This window comes from Centropristis striata, chromosome 2 (genome assembly GCF_030273125.1).
Source record: "Centropristis striata isolate RG_2023a ecotype Rhode Island chromosome 2, C.striata_1.0, whole genome shotgun sequence".
Taxonomy (NCBI): Eukaryota; Metazoa; Chordata; class Actinopteri; order Perciformes; family Serranidae; genus Centropristis; species Centropristis striata.
Window position 1 is genome coordinate 44,021,026 of NC_081518.1, and position 27,026 is coordinate 44,048,051.

The 27,026-nt window shown below is 37.0% G+C and overlaps 1 protein-coding gene across 2 annotated transcripts; it reads left to right on the forward strand.

The window, feature by feature from the left end:
- Positions 1-4,447: 4,447 nt before the first annotated feature.
- On the forward strand, positions 4,448-25,390 carry tdrd3 (tudor domain containing 3). Of its 2 annotated transcripts, none has more exons than XM_059354815.1 (13): positions 4,448-4,652; positions 6,284-6,368; positions 9,155-9,220; positions 9,780-9,940; positions 11,058-11,199; positions 11,349-11,420; positions 14,154-14,303; positions 14,650-14,802; positions 15,497-15,674; positions 19,056-19,181; positions 21,241-22,181; positions 23,690-23,815; positions 24,522-25,390. In XM_059354815.1, the coding sequence occupies exons 1-13, from the start codon at positions 4,615-4,617 to the stop codon at positions 24,636-24,638; spliced, it is 2,355 nt and encodes a 784-aa protein (XP_059210798.1). In that variant the 5' UTR covers positions 4,448-4,614; the 3' UTR covers positions 24,639-25,390. The 2 variants fall into 2 exon arrangements, with proteins under 2 accessions (XP_059210798.1, XP_059210806.1); XM_059354823.1 differs by having other exon boundaries at positions 4,449-4,652; positions 24,488-25,390.
- The last annotated feature ends 1,636 nt before the right edge of the window (positions 25,391-27,026 follow it).

Sequence of the window (27,026 nt, forward strand, 5' to 3'; positions counted from 1 at the left end):
TTGTCCAGTAAAATTTTTAAAATCATGGTTTTGATCATATGTCTCAGAAGGGGGTGGAGATCCACATTTCTGTTCATCTTCCTTAATTTTAAGACCCTTTATCTTCTTGTGTATCCGAATCCGCTGTTCTCCGCTAATGGTTCGATATATGAAACAAATAGTTTTTTTAAATAACTAAATATTAGCATTTTAGCTCAATAGATCCCAGGTCATGTGACCTAATGATTCAACATCAGTGTTGGATCATAGTGCTACACTGGCAGCATGAGACACACCTCTTCTTTTGACATTTGAAGTCTGTTCATATTTTTTTTAATAATTTCTATACCAAAATATTAGCATTTTAGCTCAATAGATTCCAGGTCATCAATTGACTAAACATCAGTGTTGGATTATAGTACTCAACTGGCAGCATGAGACACACCTCTTTTTATTGCAGCTTAATACTCTTCATATTTTATATTAATCTTTTAATGTCAAAAAATGTATTTTCAATAGCTCCCAGGTCATGTGACCTAATGACCCAAAATCAGTGTTGGATCATATTACACTACACTGGCTGAATGGGAGCGGGACCGGCTGGACGGTCAAGCCCCGCCCATGACACGCACGTCACACGCCAAGCTCTGCCTAGAGTGCACTACGTCATCGTGGTTAGTTCAGGGACGGTCGGGATTTCGGAAACTCGGTAGAAACAGCGCCTGGATGGAGGATTTTTCCCTACTGCTGTACATTTACTAAACGAGTATTTGACTGAAGATTGATCTAAAATTTTAACAAAACTTTAGTGAACATAAAAACTGTCTTTGCAATGTCTTTTGCAGTGACATATTGTGTTTTTGCTATTAATAAATAGGTTTGTCATAGTTTATGTCATTAACGGAAACCCGAGAACAGCAAAATGCAGAGAAGTGAGTGATTATTTTATAGGCTACATAAATTATCATGTAGGCATCATCAAGGATTGGGTGTGAGCACAGAACACACACATACACAGTCCCAAAATACACTCCACACAAACTGCACATACAGTAACAAAGGCTATGACACATCAATACAGGACATGACACTGTATAGGTGAGAAGTTGTTAAAAAAGTTTTCCAAGGTATGTTTTTTAGACTGATGCAGATCTACATCATTGGAAGAAAGGAAAATTATATAATGCTTTCTTTGATTGTTGTACAGTCTGCTGATTGATGATGCCTACATGATAATTTATGTAGCCTATAAAATAATCACTCACTTCTCTGCATTTTGCTGTTCTCGGGGTTCCGTTAATGACATAAACAATCACAAACCTATTTATTAATAGCAAAAACACAATATGTCGCTGCAAAAGACATTGCAAAGACAGTTTTTATGTTCACTAAAGTTTAATTAACATTTTAGATCAATCTTCAGTCAAATAGTTGTTTAGTAAATGTACAGCAGTAGGGAAAAATCCTCCATCCAGGCGCTGTTTCTACCGAGTTACCGAAATCCCGACTGTCCCTGAAGTAACCACGATGACGTAGTGCACTCTAGGCAGAGCTTGGCGTGTGACGTGCGTGTCATGGGCGGGGCTTGACCGTCCAGCCGGTCAAGCCCCGCCTCCCGCTGCAGCTGTTAGTAGTTGGCACAATGCCGCACCTGCTCTGCACAGGTGGGAGCTAACACCGCACACACACAGCTGCTATTAACAGAATCAGCATGACAGTAGCCGACATGAAAAGCAGTCTTATCTTTGCATAAATATACATGAAACTTTATTAATATACTTACAGTTCAATGGGCGCATATGCAAGTCAAAAACAAAGGCGATATCACCCATTTTATAACTTAATGGGCCACACTATTGTACTAGATCCTGTAACTCAGGAAAAGTTTTCGTCAACAGCGTTTTAGTGAACGAGGGAGACGGATCCTACCACTCTAACTGGAGAGAAATTATCTACATAATTGGGGTCAACACAGACATGCTTTGATATTTCCACGTCACTTATTATTGCTCCTACTTGGCATGACATTTCCAAATCATTCAGATGTGATATGACTCTCCATAGGTTTGATCAAAGATAAGTTGCAATACAAAATACAGTACAAATATCAAACGTTTAAAACAACATTAACGTGGAAATCCAAAATATAGCTATACAATATATGCAATGCAAAAATAGAAGACAGACAGAGATTTGTTTAGAAACCAGACATTTTGACTTGTATAGGAATACGACAGGTGTTACTAATATAGTTAATGATGACTCTGTTCTACGTAAGTGACTGGGGCACCAATGCACAATACCAGGACTCTGAAACTGCAGGCAGCAAAATGGGATTTGGCCATCTTTCATTTTATTATTTATACCCGTCACAAATCGTATCAAGTAGTTTAATGACCATTCTGAAATGGATGCAAGATTACACTGTCCAAAATTTAGATTTTATTGCTAAGAGGCTTGATTTAACTTATTATCAAAATTAGAAATTTACTGTTGTTATTCCCAGAACCATCATAAAGCATTAATAACATTTAAATGACCTTTGGTTCAGTGTATGGTTCATGATGTGCCAATTCAGACAAATTCTGCTACAGCACATTCTTACATCATAAGTAGTTACTAATAATGCCATATTGAGTCCTATGTGGGTTTATCAGAAGTCCCAGTAGTTGTGTTGAATATTAAACCCATTACCCTGGTGGCATTGAGCAGTTGGTAGGCTACAATTAAACATTATATACATTATAAGCCATTTGTTAATCATATGTTAAGAGCTTAACAAATAATATAGGCATTTAAAAAATAAAAAGGTATTATTTGGAATAAGCTCATCATATTTTTATTATGGTAATGGGAGTTTGGGAATCCACTGGGGTTAGTTGAAAAGGGAAGCATTCAAACCTTTTGTTGTTGTTGTTGTTGTTGTTGTTGTTGTTCTTTTAAAGGCCAAATAACATTTTTTGTGTGGCCAAATTTGGACTGTGATTATCTTGTTCCAATTGAGCCATATATATATATATATATATATATATATATATATATATATATATATATATATAATAAACATGAAACTGCAGTTGGATGTAATGATAGTTCACTATGTCACAGAATTCGCCATAAGTTAGAAAAGTATTCCAATATTCCAATTCCTACCCCTGGATACCAGACAGCCTTTCCCACTAAACGTCTAGGCCAGAGGTGTCAAACTCTGGCCCACGGGCCAAATTTGGCCCGCAGTATAATTATATTTGGCCCAGAAAGGCAATACCAAATTATTATTATTATTATTATACAACGCCATTAATACTACAAATCCCAGAATGCTCTGCTCGTGTTTTGGCTTGAGCACAGTTGATCAGTGTGGAGCAAACTGAGCAACAATTAAAGTTGTCTTGATGCACTTTTTCTTGCTAGTCCAAGGCATGGACTTGAATGGTGGCACATTCATTAAAGGATATTATTATTAGTCATTTGGTTTATTATTGTTATTTTATTCTCACATTTATTTTTAGCCTGTGGAAAAAGATTACTGTTAAATTTAAAGAAGGCCGCGTATAAAATAAAGGGACATACGATTTTTATTTAAATTTTATTTAAGAAATGAATGCCATTGATGTGTTTGTTTGTTTTATTTGATATTCGATTTTGCATGTTTGCAATATTAAGTTATATCAAGCTTTGCTTGTTCCATTTCGTTTGAACTTGTTTAGTTCAATTTTTTCAATAAATATTAATGTTGGCCCGAGACTTTGTCCAAGTTTAAAATTTTGGCCCACTGTGTATTTGAGTTAGACACCCCTGGTCTAGGCCAGCTATTCTCAACCTTGGGGTCGGGACCCCAATTGGGGTCGCGAGATGATTTCTGGGGGTCTCCAAATCATTTTGGAAGTCAGCTCTGTCTCCACTGTGTTAAAGTGTTCATGTGTTAATGTGTTTTAGTCTTTTTGGTAACTTAATTTCTTTTCTTTTTTTTGTCATTTTGTGTGTTTTTTTGATAATTTTGTGGTCAATTTGTGTCTTTTTTTGGTAATTTTGTTTCCTTTTTTGGTAATTTTGTGTCTTTTTTGTGTCATTTTGTGTCTTTTCTGGTCATTTTGTGTCTCTTTTGGTCATTTTGTAGCTTTTTTGGTCGTTTTGTGTCTCTTTTGGTCATTTTGTGGTTTTTTGGTCGTTTTGTGTCTCTTTTGGTCATTTTGTGGCTTTTTTGGTCGTTTTGTGGTCAATTTGTGTCTTTTTTGGTCATTTTGTTTCTTTTTTGTATGATCTGAACTGTGTGTGTGAGATTGTGTTCAGTGAGCGGGGGTCGCGGACAACATGCATGTTAAATTGGGGGTCGCGACTCAAAAAGGTTGAGAACTACTGCTCTAGGCTATATAATATAAATTACCCATACGAAAATATTCTTTAAAAAGTACAAAATGTATTTTGACCCTCGCGGCACCCCATCCTCGTAGAACGCGTCTCTATGGGTGACGCATGGTGACGCAAGGTGACGCAAGGTGACGTAGGCATTAGCGAGCTGTATCATTGTTAGGATATGAGAATATGTTTTACCGAATTAGATAGTCGTGATTCAAGTTTGCTCACTGTAAACTTATTAATGTCGTTATTTAAACATCTACAGTTTGGACGAAAATGACCGACTTGACGGATTCCCTGAGCAAAGAGGGCTGGTAGGTAGCATGCTAACATGCTAGCTAACGTCAGTGAGCTAGCTAGCTAACACACTGAGGTGCCAGATTGGTTTACAACACTGATTATTTGCTGTGAATTTGCATGAAGAGTTCAGCGAGAGCTAAAGTAAACACGACCTCTTTATGTTGGGAGGATTGTGGGGACGTTATTGGCTAGCCTCAAGCTAATCTAAGGCTATTTATTCAACAGCTAGCCAAATGCTTAATGTTAGCTAGCTAGCTAGCTAGCTAGCTAGCTGTTAGAGCTATAACCGCTTAGCATGTCATTATTAATACACACACTGTTGACGTCACAGTTATGGTTAATCTACAAGCAGCAACAATGTTACATGCAGGGGTGGTCAAAAAGCTCCAACCTCAGCTAAATTCAAAAACTTGCAGCTCTTATAAAAGTCAGAACTTCATAGCAGCTGTATTACTGTACAATAAGGTTAGTGTTAAACATTAACCCACCTTCTTATTTAATATATATATCCTTTATTTTTTATTTAATCAGGTAATCTCCTTGAGATTAAAATTTTTTGTTATGCTGCCAAGAAAGCAGCATAAAAAGTGACATGTTACAACATTTAAACATAGTTAACATAAACAACTAAATACAAGTAAATAGCCATCACAACAACAGTGAAGGAGCCTCAGTAGAGACTTACATGGAGCAGTCACACTGACCAAGAGAAATGATTTATTTATCCTTTATTTAAATTCATCGATTGTGATCAACTCAGATAATTTCAATTAATTTTGTGGATGGTTCCATGATAAAGCGGCAGCGTAACTAAAAGCTTTCTTACCTAACTCAGTTCTCTCTCTTGGCTCCAGCATCTGGACAATTTTTTGTGAGTGTAGACCATGTTTAGATTTGTTTTCGACACATGTATGCACACAGGTAAGAGGGAAGCAGCCCAAGAATACATTTATAGATAAAAAACTAACCAATGAGAGCCTGCGAACATACAAAGATGGCATTTCAGTCCAGCTTCTTAAGGCTCTGAGTTGTTGCATTCATGAAAAGCAGATCACCATAATCCATTTTTAATTTTTATTTAAACCAGCCACTATAAACATTAGCCCTGCTACATTTTTGTTAATGGGATGGTCCCTTGAGTGTCTCAGTATTTTTCCCACTAGAGACTACAAACAATGAATCCCAGTTACTATATTCATGTTATACAGATGCAGCTTCAAAGTCTAAATATTAAACGGTGCTTCTGAGGTTGTCCTATTTGACAAATTATGTAATCTGACCTAAAATGATAAGGATTTAACTCCCACTTGAAAACAAAGGAGTAGCCACTTAATCTGACCACGTGGTGAAGCACACTTAATATCAAATCGTCTTGTTTTTTGTCGTTAACTTGTCATAACAGTGAGTTCAAAGTGTGTGTACAGATCCTAAATGCAACTACCTTGAATGCAAAATGAAAGCTAACTGACAATAATTGTATCATATGAAGAATCCTCTAACATGACCAGTATCAGTATATGTCGTGGGTAGTGTCAGATGCTTTTTTAAAGTTTTTGAATTATTATGATATGGCATGTGCACCTGTTACTTGAAACCTCTGCCCACCTTACCATCTTTCCTCTCCACCTTGTCTGCCATCATACAGGTACCTCAGTGATGAAGGCATAGCGGAGCTGAAAGGATCTGCTGAGAAAATAACACACAATGACATTATTCGTATTGCACTTGATGTAAGTTTATTCTTGCAAGCTCAAATGATTGATTTTCCCAAATTTAACCACCTTCAATGCTGTATTTGTTTAGTAGAAAGCAGATTCAACAGCTTTGACTCTGTTTTTCAGCAATATACTGACATACACAGCCACCATACATGCTAATGAAACAGACAAACCTATTTTTTTTTCATTTTTTATTTTATTTTTTTAAATGAATTTAGACTAAACACAACACAAATCACCAATGGACAAACACAGAGAGAAAAACAAAAACAAAACAAAAAAAACACAGCAACAAATCACAAAACCAACCCAAATAAATGAATAAAACCACAATAATAAACAAGAACCTTAACACATCAAAACTAAACAAGACATAAACAAACATCAAACATAATTACCACATAAAACATACAGTATATCAGTAAACTTGATAACCCAAGAAAAAATAAAAAACAGACAAACCTATTTGCAAGTGTAATTAGAATTGTGTGAAAGGCACATTATACAGTATGTTGCTAATTATGTATGGCCCACTATTGGTAGATCCATCATCTGCTCTTTCCATCTTTAGTAGCCACAGCTCTAAAGATTTACATCAAACTGTGAACTTGGTCCTCTTTGATCAGTCCATTGCCTTCCTCCTAACATGATATCACAAATGAACATGAAACCAAAAGGCTATTTAATTTTTCATAGCATGGAGAGACAACATATGATACAGCAATTATGATAAACGTTAATAATCATAATGATATTAACAACTACAACATTAACCCATAAGAACCCACGGTGACACCCATGTAACAAACACTTTAAATATTCTAGAACAGGGGTCTCAAACTCAAATTACCTGGGGGCCGCTGGAGGCAGTATCAAAATGACCAAAAAATCTAAATTACTTAAAAAAGACACAAAAAAGACAGACAAAATGACTTAAAAAGACACAAAATGACTTAAAAAGACACAAAATGACCAAAAAAGACACAAAATTACTTTTAAAAAAGGACACAAAATGACCAAAAAAGACACAAAATGACTGACAAAACACTAAATTACTTAAAAAAGACACAAAATGACCAAAAAAGACACGAAATGACAGAAAAAAAACTAAATTACTTAAAAAAGACACAAAAAACCCCACAAAATGACTAAAAAAAGACACAGAATGACCAAGAAAACCCCACATCATAAATATGTTCTGCGTGGTTCACTTGGTCTGTGGTATATCCCCCATAACTTTCCTTTATGGATAACTGGGTCTGGGTTCTTATGGGTTAATAATAATAATAATGATAAAATAATAAACACAAAAGTGGTAAAAAGCCAAGTAGAACCTTAGAACTGTAAATTATGTTCTGTAAGATAGACAGTGACACGGTGAAGCCTTGACCTTTAAGTTTTGGCTACTAAAAGACTTTACTTTGACTATTACTGCATATCTGGTTGAATCAACATGTAGAACTGTGGGCAGTTAAATCTTTAAACTAGTTTTAGATTGATTGAGAGCAGATGCTGCTTTACTTACAGAACAGTGATGGCCAACTTTCCTTGAACCAGTTAGAGGCCTTGGTTCAACCTTTTGAAATAATTGCATCGTAATTGTGTTTAGAGAAATTTATTGATACATCAATATAAAGAAGCAATTATGTTTTTTTCCCCCCAGGTTTACTGGGGAAATAAAAGCCCTTCGTTTAGAGATATTGTCAGCTGCAGTAAAACAGGATTGTAAAAAGGATGGCTGAAGGACCCAGTCTGGATTGGTACCTTGGTGCAGCCAGCAGAAATCTGACAGATGTTTGCAGTATAGAGAAAATTTAACAAAAAGTTAATCATCATGTTGGTTACAAGGAAATCAACAATTAAAGTTAAGTTAAGTTAACAAAAACAGAATAACAGGAGCGCTGCTGGTGCTCTTGCAATGGGTAAACAGTGAACTCAAAAGAAGAAAATGCAGGCACTCTGGTGGATTGACAAAAGTTAAAAACCCTTTATTTTACATGAGCGTTGGTGTTTTTTATATGCAACCCATGTAAAATAAAGGCTTTTTAACTTTTGTCAATCCACCAGAGTGCCTGCATTTTCTTCTTTTGAGTTCTATGAGGTTGTTTGAAAATGTGTAACTCTGTTAAATATTAACAAAAATATAAACAAACAATATAAATCAAAATGACACCCTATATTGCACTATAATATATGTATTTGATACAAACTGTTTTGCATTATTTATTTTCATTATGACTGGTATATATACACTACTGGTCAAAAGTTTGACCTTTTCCAGAATTTAATTGAAAATGATGCAGTTTAATGTCTCAGTGTACTCTGAAATTAATGCACATTTGCAACATTTAAAATTCTTTATTGAGCATGATAGTGTTTTGAAAGTAAAAAAAAAGATTCAAAATCACATTTTATGTTGGACTAAAGGACTAAAAAAAGACACAAAATGACCAAAAAAAGACACAAAATGACTTACAAAGACATGAAAAGAATTCAAAAATGGACAAAATAGCCCAAGACTCCATAGAGTTAAGTTGTTAACCCATTTTTTGTTCCCTGAAAAAGGCCTACTTGTATAATTCTGAAATGTACATTATTTTCCAGTTTTGGTTAAGCTTACCTTTTTTTATTTACCTCTGGCAGTTCACCACTTACCTTTGGACCCTTTCAAGCTGTTCATTTGACTTGAACTGCTTGAATTTCAATAAAAAACTGGAAAAATTGGGGTGTTCTAAAACTTTTGACCGGTAGTGTATATATATTGTTTTTATTTTAATTAAGCATTATCTCCTTTGCAGAGTGACCTCAGGCCTGTTGGAAGAAAATTCCTACCATCTGATATCAATAGCGGAAGAACTGATAAGGTAAGCAGCACAGAAAGTTTTTCTGCAGCCATTACAATGCACCTGCATGGGAAATGATGCACGATGGCAGCTGAAAGTCAGTGCAGGCTCAAGTTCTCATGAAAACCACTAGATGGCCCCAGCACACTGACAAATAAAACCAAAGAGCTGCTTCTACACCTGTGAAACTGGAGTTGTGCAACTGTCAAGACATTTTTTCCCAAAAATATTGTTAACAAGAAAAAGCTTTTAGATTGCATTTACTCTTGAACATTTCTTTATTAGATAAATATTCTTATTTGAGAAGATAAATCAGATAAATGGTTTTAGATATAACAATCACTGTGAGTCTAAAGATAAGCCAAGGAGCAGTTTGTAGGAATAAATAAACCTATGCTGAGACAGGTATGCTAAATGGAAACACTTTTTATTATCCCTTAGAAATAATCTAGTGTAACCACTGATAAATACTCAAATAGCAAGAGTTTTTGCTTGTATTCTGCTGTTGAAATCCTCCCCCACATTATGCTTATCTGCCTTTTGATCAGTAATTCTTTTGTTGTGTCTTGCACATGGCCAGTTGGAAGGACCATGTGTTCTTCAGCTGCAGAAGGTGAGGAACATCTCTGCTCCTAAAGATCATGAGGAGTCCCAGGGTGCTCCGCGTATGCTGCGACTACAAATGACAGATGGGCATACCACCTGTGTTGGACTGGAGTTTAAACACCTATCTAAGCTCAGGTACCCATATATTTCTTTTTCCATTCAAGAATATGTTAGATTTACTGGAAATAATGTGATGTGGTATACTATAATTGCCTGGGAAACTAATATCACTGTTTGCTACTGATAAGAAAAGAGATTATTTGTCTTAAAAACTGTATTCTTAGTAGCTGCAATGATGCACATATTTATTACCTCATATTTAAATTCAATATTTAAAGTATGTAAGATTCTGCCCACACCCTTCACCTCCGTGTTAACACTTTCACCTCACCACATGCTTCAGTTTTCCCCTTTATCTGCACTTTCCACGTGGTGGCAGCTATCTAACAATTCCCAGCCTTAATTACATCTCTATCCCAACAACGGTGGCCTTGGTGACTGCTGCCATGGTGACTAGCCAGTCTGTACAGGTGGAGTGGCCAGAATGTGGGCCTTGACTTCCTGATGGGAAGAGAGGAGAGAGAACAGAACAAATCCCCTCTTTATGAGCGGCACACACACTCGCTGGCTGCCAACAGCGGTGGTTAGTGTTTCTGATGAAAGTGTCCGCTTTCATGTGCGTGAGGCCATAAGTGAGTAGCGAAGAAGGATGAGATGGATTACAGGACTGTTCAGTGTGCAAGACAGTGATATAGAAAGATGACAATTAAGCATTAAGTAGCAGCATTGATTAGATGGTGACTAGTGAATGTATATGTGAGGCCTCACTTCTGCATTGGCTGCTATCATGAGAACAGCATCTATCCCAGAGGTTTGGAGAGAAATCCCTAATTGTTGCTTTGGCATCCGGCATCAGTAGCTGGAAATCCCTCTAAGTCCCTGTGCTTTCTTAATGAGAGAGGCAGAGGCCTTATCAGGTCTGATGAGATAGAGGGGCTTTTAATTTACCATGAGGATGGGTGAGCAGCTGGGATTATTAATAGTCTCTCCTAGCCTCGCCACCCATCCCCTGGCACTGCTCCATGTCATTTATAAAGTGGTATGGGTAAGGCAATAGGGTGTGGGGCCTGGTATATGCAGATATAATATCTTAAACTATTGAAAGTGTATAACATTTAACAGCTGGTTAAACAGTTTATATAGGAAGAATCCTTTTATACGCATATTATTTTCTTTTCCTTTTGTTTTTCAGTCTTAATACCCCGCCTGGAACAAAGGTAAAGCTCCTCGGTATAGTCCAGGTTAAAAATGGGATTTTGCTGCTCGATGACTCAAAAATCTCGGTTCTTGGAGGTGTGGTTGATCACATGGTGGAGAAATGGGAGCTACAAAGGGTAAGAGTCCAGTTTGTAATTTAGTTCAGCGAATTGCTAAATATATGTTGGTAATCATTTGAAATCTGTGCTAACCGGTAGCATCAGTCTCACTACTCTTGCTGGGATTGTAATTTAAGAATGATCTCCTTTTGCTATTTAACCTGCAGAGTCTGGCCAAACACAGCAGGAGTAACATTGGAGCAGAAGGTGGACCTCCTCCCTTTGTGCCATTTGGTCAGGTAAGGATAATATTTATTATGGTGGTAAACTTTTTAAAATAAAGTAACAATGTGCTTAGCTTCTTTGATTTAAGTACCAGAAGAAAACAATGAACCCAGAAAGATGATTATAAAATATAAAAACTAACAAAAGATAATATTATCAATAAAAATGCAAGTTTATGGAAATGAGATTTCGGCAGTGACTTAATAGAAGTCAAAGGTAAAATAACCATAACCCCTCAATTGTTTTTGAAGAGCCAGATGCTCCAGAAGTGGGTTTTGAAGTCCCTTTTCTTGGCAATGTTTTCTTTGATCTTTTTGATTTGATTGTGAGAGTCTTCATGAATCTTTCAAATTCATTTTAATTCTGCTTTGTTATCCTACTACTACACGTATTACACAACAGTGCAATAACCTTTGTAAAAATATATTTGGTGTTAGCATTGGATTTGTGCAGTAGTGAAATAAGAATCCTATGGTAATTGGAAGAAAAGGTGAGAAGAGAGAAAAAGGCCTTTTAAAGTGCACCATCAGAAATAAATAAATAATATACTCCAAACATACACTTGAGAATAACTATGCATGAATTCCCAGTGCAAACAGAAACCATTGAACCACCTTAAATTCTTCAAATTTGGTGGTTTTGCACATCACCACATCATTTTTCATTTTAAAACTACTGAGCCTGAGTCAATACTCCCTTGGCAAGGATCACAGCTTCAGAGTGGGATACATCCGTATCAGCTTGACACTTGGATTTTGGGATTTTCACCCACTCTTCACTCCAGATTTGCTCAAGCTTTGTAAAGTTGGATGAGGAACATTTGGGAATTATCATTTAACATTCTCTAGGTTTTCTGTGTAAATGTATTTCTAATGCGGGGTCACTGCAGGGTGTCTGTTTGGGGTCGCAGTATATAAATAACATACAATCCCAAGGTAATTGGCACTCTGAATCAGATTCTCTTTAAATCTGCACTTGCATTTTCCTTGGCTCTGTATTCAGTTTATTTTCAACGAAGAGTTAAATTTAGTTTACATCTCATGAGACAAAAACATTTTCTGCCTTATGCTCTGAGCAGAGAACATTTTTACCAGTGAAGACACAATTCAGGGCATATAAGTAGAGAAGAATGTCATTTTTAGTCATATTTACATCAATTAACGCTACACCTTAATGATACCAAACATGTAAATAGGTTTGGCTTTAGCTTCCCCTCCAGTATAACTTTGCCCTGTTCTAATGCTGTAGTCAGCTAATCGACAGAGCACAGTGACATTTTTCTTTGGAAACTGTTTTCTAACTAATACAAAGTCCACACTGAGGCCTGTGAATTATCACAGGGACATTGTATCACAAGAGTCATTGGTGTTGAGAGCTAATTTGCCACCAATTCTTTTGTTATAATATGGGTGAAGTAACTTCTCTGCCACCTAATGTATTTGACATGTTCATCCACAGGTCTTGGTGTCATTTCGCCTTGTTTCTCTCACTGTTGCACTGTAACACAATGTGCTTTATCAGCTGCCCCCTTGCTTTCCCAATGCCTGGATTGCAGATGCAACAAAAAGATGGAAAAACTTTCTCATAATCTAAGGTCGTTGCTCTAGTCAGTTGCTCACTCCTCTGACTGAATCATAATTTCCTACAGGCAAAGAAACGGCTCCAACAAGTGTTGAGTTTCCATCTCATTCCTCCCAAGTCACTGTTGATAATATGATACAGGTCATATGTGAGTTTCAAAGCAGCTTTGGGATTTGGGATGCCATGTTTTGCTAGCCTGGGTATACCCACACTGCATTGCATGCTCGAATTTCATTTTGAACCCCCAGGCAGTCTGACAACCAGGGAGGTTTCTTAGCCCTGTTTTAGGGAACCAATCACAGAACGGGGAGGGACGGCAAGACAATGACATGTACTACTCGGCAGACGGAAGCTTGTAGTTTTGTAGTTTTCTTACGGATCCAACATGGCTGCTGCAGACGCAAAACTCTCTTTAGCTGTAGATGGTGTTTTAAATAGTTTAGAGCGAAAGTTGAAAGGCGAAAGGTCTCTCAGCGGCTCCGCTGTCCCCCGGCTCGTAGCCAGATCACCGGCGTTACAGTAGCGGGGCTATTAGCGGTAGCGTTATGCTACCGTTACGGTAGCGGGGCTATTAGCTATTAGCCCCGCTAGCGTAACGCCGGTGATATGGCTACGAGCCGGGGGACAGCGGAGCCCCCAGAGACCCGCAGCAGCTTGTTTATTGCCCATAAAATCAGTGGATGTGTGTGGCTGAATGACATGAGGGGGAATAAGGCGTGAAAATAAATAATCTTGCAGAAATCGAGAACTGGAGAAGCAAAGCAGCAGCAACACTCTCTCACAGACACACACACACACAACAAACATCCATCTCTGTCGCTCTACTACGTCATCTGGTATAACTGATCTGATTGGCTAAGAGCTACCTACAGACGCTTTAATAGACATTCTAAGCGCCCAATAAACGGCTCTGGAGGATCGTAAACCACACCTCCTCTACGGAGAAATGAACGGCTGGTTTCCAGACTAGATCTCATGTGTGATTAGTCTGGTGTTAGCCAGGCTAATTTTTTGCTATAACAAAATCATAACGTTCATTATAGTTGTAATATAACTCCAATAGATGTGGAAGTTGTCGAGTGGTTCTTTACTTAAGGAACTTAAGGACAGGATTGAGGAAGATCTTTGAGAACATGTTCTTACTCTCTCTGTTTGCTATTTTGTAGAAGTGTGCAAGAAAGGATGAAGTCGACAGCAGAGACCTGGACCAGAGGAAGACCCTCCAGACTCAAACTGCGGCCAAAAGTCCTGATGAGAACGACGAGTTTGAAAAGCAGCGAACAGCTGCGATCGCTGAGGTGGCCAAGACCAAAGAGGTACGCAAACTTTAATGTCGGTCTCTGAAATTGTAAAAAAAAAGATCCTGAGTCTTTAACTTCCCACCTTAAATGTTGGACATTTGATTCCAGGGCCACTCCTTTTGCCTTGGTAACTGATTTAGTTTCTCTTATTGGTTGTAATTTTTGCACAAACTATTTAATTTGGCCTCCATTTGAAAATACATGCCCCTTATTGACATTCATCTTAGCTGTGATTGCTTTTGACATCTGAGTAAATCCTAATTACATTGTCAACTCCAAAGTTTTGTTTCTCGGGTTAACTTCATTGTTTTTTTCCCCGGCCCTGCAGCCGTATTGATCTTCATGTTCTTTTACTTGTTAGGCTCCACGCACATTTGGTGGTGGAGGAAATGCCGGCAGTAATCTATCCAGTGGAGCTTCCTCCTCACGGAGCAGAGACTCATATCAGCAGAGGAGACGAGAAGACAGAGTGGAAAGAACCGACAGCAGACAAGATGGAAACTATCGAGAGCTGGTGAGAAGACAAACTTTGTCCAAACCTGTAAAAGAAGTGTTTCATATAGGCTGGTTATGAAAGCCACTTATGTTTTAAATGATGGTTTTATCTCAAATTACCAAAGCCTCCATTCATTGTGACAAAGCAATTTAAAGGCTGGAACCTGTCCTGTGTTCCTCTTTGGTTTCTTTGGTCTGGATTAAAGTCCTATTTCATGGCTCATAGACTGGGTGAGGCATTGATTATGATATTGTATAAATCTAAATGAATTGGAGGCTTGGCCACATTTTCCAATCAAGTGGCAGTCCATTTGTCTAGCTCTGTGTTGTGACCTGCCAGTTTGGAGGTAGAAGTCAGCCAGCTCTGTGCTGAACACATAAATAGGATGGAACAGGATATTATAGTGTTTGGCTTGGGAGTGTGTTAATGATGTTTTGTAACTTGAATGCACACTAATCCAAACTAAAACAAAAAAAAGTCATGTCTGGCATATTTAAAAAAGGGCCGTTCGCTGTGGATCATTTTCTTTCTTTCTCCACGGTCCTTTCAATCCATTTATTTCTGTCACAACAAACCTCACATCTGTGTCTAATGTTACATTATCCAACCGCATATCTTCCCCCTGCCATCTCTACATGCTGCACCTTCTCCATACTACCGTTTTTCTTCTGGTTCTTTCTCTTATTTTGTTACCCTTTCCACCTTTGTGTAGGTGGATGAACGTGCTCTGAGAGACATCATGGAAATGGGCTTTAACAGGGAGGCTGCTCGGCAGGCCCTAATGGATAACAACAACAACCTTGAAGTGGCACTAAACAGCCTCCTGACTGGATCGTCTGCTAGCAGACCTGGCCCTGTGCTAGCTGAATCTATCAAGCCCCAACCAAGAGGTTCAGACACACACACACACACACACAGACACACACACACACATGCTGCCGCTTCAGCTTGAGAATATGTTCCATGACATGACACTGTTTGTGTAAAACTTGAGGATGGGGGAGTGAAGTGGAGGTCCTTTAAATGCAGTGAGAACCACCTACAGCAGGGGAGTCAAACTCAAATACACAATGGGTCAAAATGTAAAACTTGAATAAAATCGCAGGCCAACATTGAACAAATAAACCTTTTAACCCTATAAAGCCAAGTGTATCATATTTGATACATAAGTTTTTGAGACCTCTACATCATCAGTGTGATATTTTCTTTTCCTGAAAAACCTGATGAATACATGAATTGATGATTAAAAAAACTGAGCAACAAATTTCACAAAAATACCAGATGTAACAAAAATGATTTGCTGGTTCCACTGGTGGATCTGTCATTGCTGCGTGAAAACTTCATATCAGCAGATGTATGATGTTGTTTTATATGGAAAAAAATATTTTGTATGTTTGAGGAAAATGTTAAAAGGAAAGTCAAAGTTTTATTTGGTTAAAAATATTAGGTTTTATGTGATTATGTGAGTTCAAGAAAAGCAAATTGTGAGCAACAAATTGCACAAAAAGACCTGATGTATCAAATATGATCCAAATTAAATTCATATATGAAAATTGATATTGAATTAAACATTTTTTTAGCCGGTTCAACAAACACTCCAGTTTTGAAAATTTAGAATTTTCTGGCAATTATTTCACGGTTCAGGCTTTATAGGGTTAATATACACTACTGGTCAAAAGTTTTAGAACACACCAACTTTTCCAGAATTTAATTGAAAATGATGCAGTTTAATGTCTCAGTGTACTCTGAAATGAATGAACATTTGCAACATTTAAAATTCGTTATTGAGCATGATAGTGTTTTGAAAGTAAAAAAATGATTCAAAATCACATTTTATGTTGGACTAAAGGACTAAAAAAAGACACAAAATGACTAAAAAAAGACACAAAATGACTTACAAAGACATGAAAAGAATTCAAAAATGGACAAGACTCCATAGAGTTAAGTTGTTAACCCATTTCTTGTTCCCTGAAAAAGGCCTACTTGTATAATTCTGAAATGTACATTATTTTCCAGTTTTGGTTAAGCTTACCTTTTTTTATTTACCTCTGGCAGTTCACCACTTACCTTTGTACCCTTTCAAGCTGTTCATTTGACTTGAACTGCTTGAATTTCAATAAAAAACTGGAAAAGTTGGTGTGTTCTAAAACTTTTGACTGGTAGTGTATACCAAACATGTTTTGCTTTAACATTAAATATGGAACCAGCAACACTTATAAACATACAATATATAACTAAATAGTGCAGACATGCAAAATAAAATTTCAAATAAAAAACACATCAATGTCATTAATTTATTAAATAAAAATTAAATTAAAATCGTATGCCTCTTTTCTATTTGCATCCTTCTGATTTAAATATCAAAATAAACTTTTTCAACAGGTTAATACATTTAAAAATAAAATAACAATAATAAATCTAGTATAAGCGGTAAATGCGCCGTATAATACCGGTGGGTCAGCTTTTATAGTACAATAATAATATAATTCAAAGGTCAAAAGTGCCTTTTTCCAGCTGCGACTTCTGGCCAAGGTAAAACCGTACCTCTCTCCTAGTGACCTGGAGAAGGTTATTCATGCTTTTATCTCTACAAAGCTGGATTTTTGCAACTCGCTGTATGTCGGTCTAGACCAGCGCTCATTGCGATGCCTGCAACTCGTACAAAATGCTGCAGCGCATCTTTTAACAGGCACAAAGAAACGGGAACACATAACCCCAGTTCTGGCCTCTCTTCACTGGCTTCCTGTCCGTTTCAGAATAGATTTTAAAATCCTGATGTTTGTTTTTAAAATTTTAAACGGATTGGCTCCAGCTTATTTGACCGAACTGATACAGGTTCACAGACCGACCAGAGCTCTGAGGTCTGCAAATGAGTCCTACCTGGATGTGCCTAAATGCTAAAAACTAAAGGCGATCGCTCTTTTACAGTGTCTCCCCGAAGCTGTGGAACAGTTTACCGCTGCGTATCCGGTCGTCAAAGACACTGGACAATTTTAAATCTTCTCTCAAGACGCATTTTTTCTCCCAGGCCTTTGAACCTGCGTGAGAAGAAAGTTGTTTCTGTGTGTTGTATTGCACATCTCATGTAATATATTATTAGATTAAATTGTCTTTTTATTTTTATTTTGTGAGTTTATTGTTATTCAATTATGTATCTTGTATTGCATTGGATTTTTTGTTGTGATTCAGTTATGTAAAGCACTTTGGTCAACCTTGGTTGTATATAAAGTGCTCTATAAATAAACATGACCTTGACCTTGACCTATAATAATTTGGTATTGCCTTGCGGGCCAAATAAAATTACACCGCAGGCCAAAATTAGCCCGCGGGCCAGAGTTTGACACCCCTGACCTATAGCCTCGTTAAAGGTCCACATAGGTGGCTTTGCTTGTTTAGCTCCATTTACCACAAATAGCATTCACACTTTACTGCTGACTGTTTTCCCAAACACACCACACACACCAAGGTTTCAGATGGATGTTCTACTCTACCTGCAGTCATTGTTTTCTATTTGTTTCAGTACTGAAAATCAACTTGCAGCAACTTGAAACTTATTCCGTCACACTGAACTACCCACAAGTATTGGAGCACCCTTGTTTTCTTCAGTTTTTTTGATCATTTTAATGCCTGGTTCAACTAAAGGTACATTTGTTTGGACAATTTTTTCATGGTTTTCTTGATAATAACAAAAATCACTAACAAGAAAACCATAGAAAATGTCTAGATATCCGCTCTTAAATTAAACTCTTATGAGCTTTTTTTGTTGTTATCATTATATTTATCCAAACAACTGTACCTGGCATTAAAATGAACAAAACATGAAGAAAAAGGGTGGTCTAATATTTTTTTCCATGACTGTATGTGCACGCATATACAGGGTAAAAATATATTTCACACCAAGGTTTCAGATGGATATTCTACTTTACCTGCAGTCATTGTTTTGTATTTGTTTCAGTACTGAAAATCAACTTACAGCAACTTGTAACTTATTCCGTCACACTGAACTACCCACTGCCTTTCCCCCATCATGTGGTCCAACAACTGTGAGCGGGGGCTGTTATTATTATTATTGTTGCTGCATACATCCATCTCCCAGTCAGATACACAACATTAACCTTTCCAACCACATGTAGTCTTTAAGGAAGTGTATTTGTGTTCCTCTACTGTTTCTACAGTTGGGTTCAGACACTCGAGGATAGATGCACACATTCAAACATTCAATGTCATAGATGCAACTCTAATCTTTTTTTTTTTTTTGTGGTTGTTTTCAGCCAGAGGAAGAGGAAGAGGCCGCTCCAGAAATGAAGATGAGCAGGAGGGAGCAGGAGGAAGGCCATCTGGTCCGAGCACCCTTTTTGATTTCCTTGAGTCCAAAATGGGAGTTTTCTCCATTGATGGTGGGTAAAATAGAAGTACCAATAAATATATAATCCAGACTCTTGGTTCATAAACATCATGCTTGAACATTTTACCCTTCAAAACACAATTAAGGGGATGTTTGTAAAATTTGTCCACCCAGTTCTTTGGTAAAAATGTATAAATTAACCCATTGTGCCTGCAACTGGAATTTTGCACATCCTTTAGAAGAACTCTCTGGGCTTACCAAGGCACACATTTCTAAATTGGTTTAATCATTTGGCTGAAGTGCTCTTATAATACATTTCATCTTTTTAAGTATTTAATTCAAAGTATAGCATGATGAGAAACTGTATCTCAGGAACTACAAGGAGCACAGCCAAGTGTAAAATACCAAACATAGAGTCATGGAAAAAAGTATTAGAGCACCCATGTTTTCTTCATTTTTTTTAAAATCATTTTAATGCCTGGTTCAACTAAAGGTACCTTTGTTTGGACAATTTTTTCATGGTTTTCTTGATAATAACAAAAATCACTAACAAGAAAACCATAGAAAATATGTAGATATCAGCTCTTAAATTAAACTCTTATGACCCTTTTTTTGTTGTTATCATTATATTTATCCAAACTAATGTACCTTTAGTTTTCCCTGGCATTAAAATGAACAAAAATTTAAGAAAAAGAGTGGTCTAATGATAGCGTTTTCCTTCATTTCTCATGTACTGTTGGATAGTTGCCCAAAGTAAAACTTTAAAACCTAAGATTTAACAGGACGACTGTTGTGTGATTTTTCCTTATCATTCTAAATATAGTCTTTGGGCTTAAATAGGTTAACAGTTTGCCAACATGGACAGTCACGACTGGATTCAACAGATGGCTATCGTGAGCTGAAGGGAATTAAGTCGTGTTCTCTAAATGCCTGAAATCAGTGCTGCTGTGGAAGACCAATGAAATACTGAGCTGTCGTTCAAAGTGGGCTTAAACAAACTTCTATTCTTTAACAAAATATAGACAACTGATATTTGAAACACATATACACTACTGGTCAAAAGTTTTAGAACACACCAACTTTTCCAGAATTTAATTGAAAATGATGCAGTTTAATGTCTCAGTGTACTCTAAAATTAATGCACATTTGCAACATTTAAAATTCTTTATTGAGCATGATAGTGTTTTGAAAGTAAAAAAAAGATTCAAAATCACATTTTATGTTGGACTAAAGGACTAAAAAAAGACACAAAATGACCAAAAAAAGACACAAAATGACCAAATAAGACACCAAAAGACACAAAATGACTAAAAAAGACACAAAATGACTGACAAAGACATGAAAAGAATTTAAAAATGGACAAAATAGCCCAAGACTCCATAGAGTTAAGTTGTTAAGTAATTTCTTGTTCCCTGAAAAAGGCCTTCTTGTATTTCTGAAATGTACATTATTTTTCAGTTTTGGTTAAGCTTACCTTTTTTTATTTACCTCTGGCAATTCACCACTTACCTTTGTACCCTTTCAAGCTGTTTATTTGACTAGAACTGCCTGAATTTCAATTAAAAAAATGGAAAAATTGGGGTGTTCTAAAACTTTTGACTGGTAGTGTACATTTGTGGTAAGTGTGAAAATCTTGGGGTGTCAACCCAAAACCTTGTTTTAATGTCTTTCAGCATATATTTAACTGAATGCTGCCAAAAAAACTCACCAGAACAGCTTGGACCATCACAGGCATTAGTCTTCTTAGTGTTGATAGGCTATTACTCATGATACTTTTAATTAGCATTTTTATGATTATCAGATTTTTTAATTTATTTTCTCTGAGATTCCTGATAAAATAGGTCAAATATTGCAGCCAATAGTTGTCAGGCCCATAATCGGTCGATCCTTAATTTTAATGTTTGATTGTGTTTGACCAAGAATGATATTGTTTGGTGATGATATTTTGGCCGTTAATATACTTTGTTTTTAGTGTTTTAGTGATCTTTAATCATTGATTAATGGTGTTTGGCTCATAGTAACAAGGTCTTGTCAATCTTGTATTATTCTTCTATTATCCCACTGCTGTTCTGCAATAGTTTTTGATTACATTCCTTGTTTTTTTCCATCAGAGCCAAAAGGCCAGGCCCCTCAGAGACACCATGAGAGTAAAGGAAACTTCTCCAACTCAGACTATTACTCCAAAGACACACCCCAGACAAAGTTCTCCTCGCATAATGACCATCGGCAACAAAGGAATGACAGACCACCTCGCTTTCACAGGGACTTTGACTTTCCCAAACCGGGCCAGGAGCCTCTTTCTAACTGTACAACGTCCCAGACATCAGCTCCAGCCCAGCAGTGGAAGGGCCAGGAGAGATGGTCACGAGGCACATCAGACAGATCGCACAGTGACAGGAGAGAGATGAGGGATGAGCAGATCTTTCCTCAAACCTTTCCATCGACCTTTACACATTCAAAAGAACCTCAGCAGCAGATGGAGTTTACTGGATCTTACCACCAGCGATCCAGGAATGGAGATGGTGGGAACGCGGCTAACAGGAGGCTACGAGACAACATCCCCCCGTCTAAAGTGACTGATTCTGCAGGCGGTGAGCCCAACGGAAGAGGAAATAGTAAACGCACGGACAGAAGTGAAGAGCCCAACAACGGCAGGAGGAAGGGGAAGACGGATCGGCCAAACTCAGAACACCTCGACCGACAAAAGGACGGCGTGCCAAACTTCAACTCGAGGGGAGGAAGCTCAGGGACGTCCCAGGAAGTCGGGCTATCACGGGACTTTCAAATCACTACGGGGGATCCTTCGCGTTTCCAAAATGGAGATATGGAACACAAAAGAACAGGGCCGATAAAGCCACCGAACTCATCGTGCCCCCCGAACAGGGAGCCGCCCCCTAAGAAAATCACTTCTAATAACCCAGGACCTAAGAGAAGGCCAGGACAAGGCAAAGGTCCCGGTCCAGGACCCCGAGGACCAGAGAAGAGTCATTTTGTGGAACATGCATGGAAACCTGGAGACCCGTGCCTGGCGCTGTACTGGGAAGATGGCAAGGTATGTCTTTCCTGGAGTTAGGACTGCAATTCATTGAAATTTGATCAAAATCACAATATGGGCTATAGCATTACCTCATGATCATTTTAATGTTTTTTGTTTATGAAGAGAATTATAATAGAAACTAGTGTGCCATATCATATCGTTCACGATAATATCGTTTGTTTTAATGGTTAAAAAAAATGCATATCATGATATTGGCAACGTTCATACTTCTTGATGTAGTGGTTAAAGTTGTTTTAATCACAAAAAGCTATTTACTCCCTGTCGCTAAACAAATGCAGCTTTCAAAATAAGAGCACAGTGTGTTAAGAGAATCCACCATAGAACTTACAAGAAGACTGTCAAAATAAGATGCCTTAAATAAAACATACAAGAACCTTTATTCTCCTTTACAAAATGTCATTAAAATATGCCCCCGAAACCCCTAAATGGTTATTTTTTATTATTTGCTCATACTCAAGAGTCAAGAGTAATTTTTTTTGTATTTGGCAACTGTTGAGATTTGCACTTCACACTACATTTTAGATTTTTATTTATTTATACAGACCAAAAAAAAATCATATTTTCTGTATCTTTAAGTATTTCTTAATATCGTCAAGAATATCGTTATCGCAAAAATAGCCTGAAATATCATGATATTCTTTTAGGGCCATATCGCTCAGCCCTAATACAAACATGACTCATCCCTCGAATATTGTGGAACATATTCCTTTACAATATCAGTTAAAGGAATAGCAATTAGATATTTAGATATTAGATATTTATAATTAGATATTTCTCCCAAATGATGCAGCCCTACTTATATTGGAAATAGCTGATAATTGTTGAAACATATTTGCATTCAACATATTGTATGTTTAGTTAGACAATGTACATTGAAATGAAAACTGAAACCCAATTATACATATATGAGCTCATAATGTAACAAACTGTTAACAAATGGGAAAACTGAGACCCAAGTGTGAATCATCACAATTAACAACTAAATCTGTGACAATTAACTGATTTGTGATATTGTTTGTCTGAGAGCTGACAGTTCCAATCCACTTTATTTATAGAGCACAATTTTAGCAAACACAAGGTTTCCAAAGTGCTGCACAAACAATAAATACATAACACAACACAGAGATGTAGTAAACAATAGAACAGTAAGATGCAATAAGATAAAATAAATTAAAAAATGGGATAAAAATAAACAAAATAATGTAAAATGTACTGCCAGCACAAAATATAATATGCATGAATACAATAAAAACAAAAAATCATAAAATCAACATAAAATCAACACTCTACGTGGTGTTAAAAGCCAACGAGAAGAGGTGGGTTTAACAGTTAACAGTTTTCCAAAAAATGTGATGCAGACTTATTTTCTCTCATTCAGCGGTGATGGCATTATAGATTTGTTTGTCATGTCGTAATTAATTGACATTAATTGGTCTTGATTGCTTTTTCATTAATTCCATTTCTCTTTGTTTCTGTCTGTGGTGGTTTGTGGCTTTGTGAAGTTCTACCATGCCAGAATAGATGCTGTGCATCCATCAGGCTCCACGGCTGTGGTTGTTTTTAGTGACTATGGAAACTGCGAAGAGGTCCTGCTGCATAACATCAAACCTGTTTCTCCTGATGCTTTGGTAAGGAGGAAGAAAACTGTCATTCATCATCTTTAACCTCCTGAGACCCAAGCTTTTGTTTGGCATGTGTTGTTAGTTTCTCCTAGATATTTTGGATCAGTACAAAAACTAAGCATTGTCTTTGAGCAGGAAGTAGTTTTTGAAAAAAAAAAAAAAAAACAAGGGTTAATTTTACTGTATAACACAGTTAATTCGCCAGTGTATAAAACTGTTTATTTCCTTACATTTACACCCTCTTACTTAAAGAACGGTAGTAAAAGTCTATTCGTTCTCAAATGAGAACTTCCTGATTAGCAGTCGTAGCTTGTTGCTATTGCTAAAAATAGTCAAACTTGCACAGAATATCAAACTACAAACATTATTAAGCACAAATAAACAAGTTTTAACCATAAAATCTGATCAGCTTTTGTACCTGGTCCACTTTTTTGGGTGGTAAAGCTGCTGATTTTTACACTGATTGATGTATTGAGTGTGAAATACTAAGGACAACAGGTCATAGTTAAGCAGAATTAAGTATTAAGGTCCAGAAAACCTAAAATGAAATGTCGCAGGGTCCCAGGAGGTTAAGATCAGAATGTGGTAACACGAAGTCAAAGCAACAAATTAAACTGTACTCAATGTGGGCTGAGTAAAGATCAAATATGAATGACATCTTAATCTGATCACCTACAGTAACATCACAACCATATCAAATGTCCAATGGCAGGAGGAAGATGATGGGTACTACGACAGTTCACTAGAGTTTCGCCGCGGCGGAGACGGACAGCCTCGCCGCACACGACCCACACAGCAGTATTACCAGCCGCCCAGGGCACGAGATTGATGTGTCTGCGTTTACACTGGCAGGTAAATAAATATGGAAGTGTGTTTGTTTTTTTTCGTTAATAATTAAACAAAAAACATTGTGTGTACAATGTGTGAAAAATGTTCCTATTTTTATATGGAGACTTTTTATTCATAACATTTCCTCCGGTGTGGTGGAAGCATTGAATTATATAATTAACTTGAAAGTATAAACTGTACAAAAATCATTTGAAGGCATTTCTGTTGCATAATGACCTGCATAAAAATATGTAATGGAAACTGTTTGCCAACCACGGCTTGACAAATTCTTGTGCTCTGATTTTTATGTAGAAATTGATTTTGCATAATTGTATTACTTCAACTTTCACTGTTTTACTGCTGGTGCAATGCATTGTGTAAAAGAATATTCAACAAGTCCTGGAGCTGCTGTGTGCTCTTATAAGATGCCCAAAATACAAACCTTGTTAATTTAATACATTTATTTAATAATTTTCTTTTTCTTCACCCATCTCTGTGCTTGTCCCACATCCTTCCATGACAGAGTTTATGTCACTTTCTGCAACAATCCAGAGTGCTTCCTGATTTTTTAAATTGTCCACTTCACCAGGACACATGTACAACTTTTCAAAGGGCTTGGACTAAATGCAAAAATAAAAGAAATAACTGACATGAGCACCTGTTGACTTTGTTAAGGACATATCTACTGTATATGTTGTGAAGATTTGTTAAATGGATGCATTAAAATAAACAACTATTATAGTATGTAGCTGATTTGTTGTTTTAATGTGTTTTATTTTGAATTATGGAATTTAAATGCTGAATAAACAAATCCAGAACAGAACTAGAAACCTCTCAGGGGTCCTTGGGTTTTATTTATTTTTTATTATCGCATGACAGAAGCTTTAATTGTCAGTTAAATTCACTTTATAAGTAAATTAATTAGAGTTCTTGTCTTATAGCTTACCTCTGTCCTTCCTCCTCTTCACTGCAAAAAAGCCAACTTGTAATTTTTGGCCTAAAACAGTGATTTAATTTGGTAAAACTTAGAAATATAAATTATTGACATTTAGGGCAATAATGTAAGTTAGCACAACAAAGGAAGCCAGTTGTCTGCTCAAAAACAAGTTGGTGAGTTGTTGTTACTTATATCTTTAAGTTGGGGTTCACAACAAGGGACAATAGTTCTGCTAACTCTTATTTCTTGTGAAATTTGGTCATTAGCGAAACATAGCGGCTAACTGATGCTAGCGGCTAACTGATGCTAGCGGCGCTGCTTGTTACAGCTACAAGAGTAGCCATTAGCGTATCAATGCTAACTCAAAATTGTGGTCACAACATTAGCTAACATTCATAGCGGCGTTACTATCGTGCCAGAGAAATTCGGAGTTGAGCAAACTCAAAAACAAAACTTAAAATATTTCATTTAATTGTCCAACTTAAAATTTTATCGAAGTTTGTTGCCTTGAAATTTTGAGTTCACCCAACTTTTCTTTTTTTGCAGTGTTGTAGACAGGCATAGGCACTATATGTCCATAGCAAGCAGCTCCAGCTCATTTGTCATGTTCTGTGAAGCAAATCCAAAGGGTAAGACAATCTCTTCCCCCTGTAATAGAGACGGTTACACTGCAGAGATATCATTTTGCACAATACAAAAGGGACTGTAGCTCGCTCTCCCAGCATTGCACACACACCACTGAGCCGGCTGTTTATGGGCCCTTCGCTGTGTGAGAGACAAGTTTTACACATCATGAAATAATCTCCACCGCGGCTCCAATTTCACTTATAGCAGCAGTAGGAGACAAATGGACAATGCATCAGGGTTCAGGACGGAGGCCGTGGCGCTATTCTGTATCATTGGTTCAAAGGATTTCCTTTATTTTCCAAGCGAGACGCCAAGCGAGCACAGATGAATAATTAACAGCTGGTAATATGGAAACCTATCTGTTGGGGAGGAACTGAAAGTGAAGCTCTTGAAAGTGTTCTTGGGGACTGACCATGACACACACGCCAAATAATCATAAAGGATTGATTTTAAATCAGATAAACTGTGATATTTTTGGTTGAGAAGTAAAGCCCATTTCATATTGAATATTATTCTCTCGGCCTTGTGAAATGTCAGGCAAGACAAATATTAGGCAGAAGCTCTGCGGTCCCCTAAGTCATAAAGACTCAATAAATGTAAGGTTATTATGTGTGCAAATCTTGACGCTGTGGATTATAGGGTCGTTTTTTTTCACATTTATTACTTGACAAGTGTAAACTGGTTCTTATCAAATAAAAAAAAAACCTGATGTATGAAGAAGAGAAACATAGAAACAACAGTAAGACAAGTTATAATTAATTCTATTTTTGTATATTGTATATTCGCTTTATTAAAATGTTATTCAGTGAGTTTCAAAAGAAAACC

Excerpts from the sequence above, each read along its gene's own strand:
- tdrd3 (XM_059354815.1), top strand. The coding sequence starts at position 4,615 with ATGACCGACTTGACGGATTCCCTGAGCAAAGAGGGCTG. Across the intron at positions 6,369-9,154 it reads TTATTCGTATTGCACTTGAT|AGTGACCTCAGGCCTGTTGG; the intron begins GTAAGTTTATTC and ends TCTCCTTTGCAG. Across the intron at positions 9,941-11,057 it reads AAACACCTATCTAAGCTCAG|TCTTAATACCCCGCCTGGAA; the intron begins GTACCCATATAT and ends TTTGTTTTTCAG.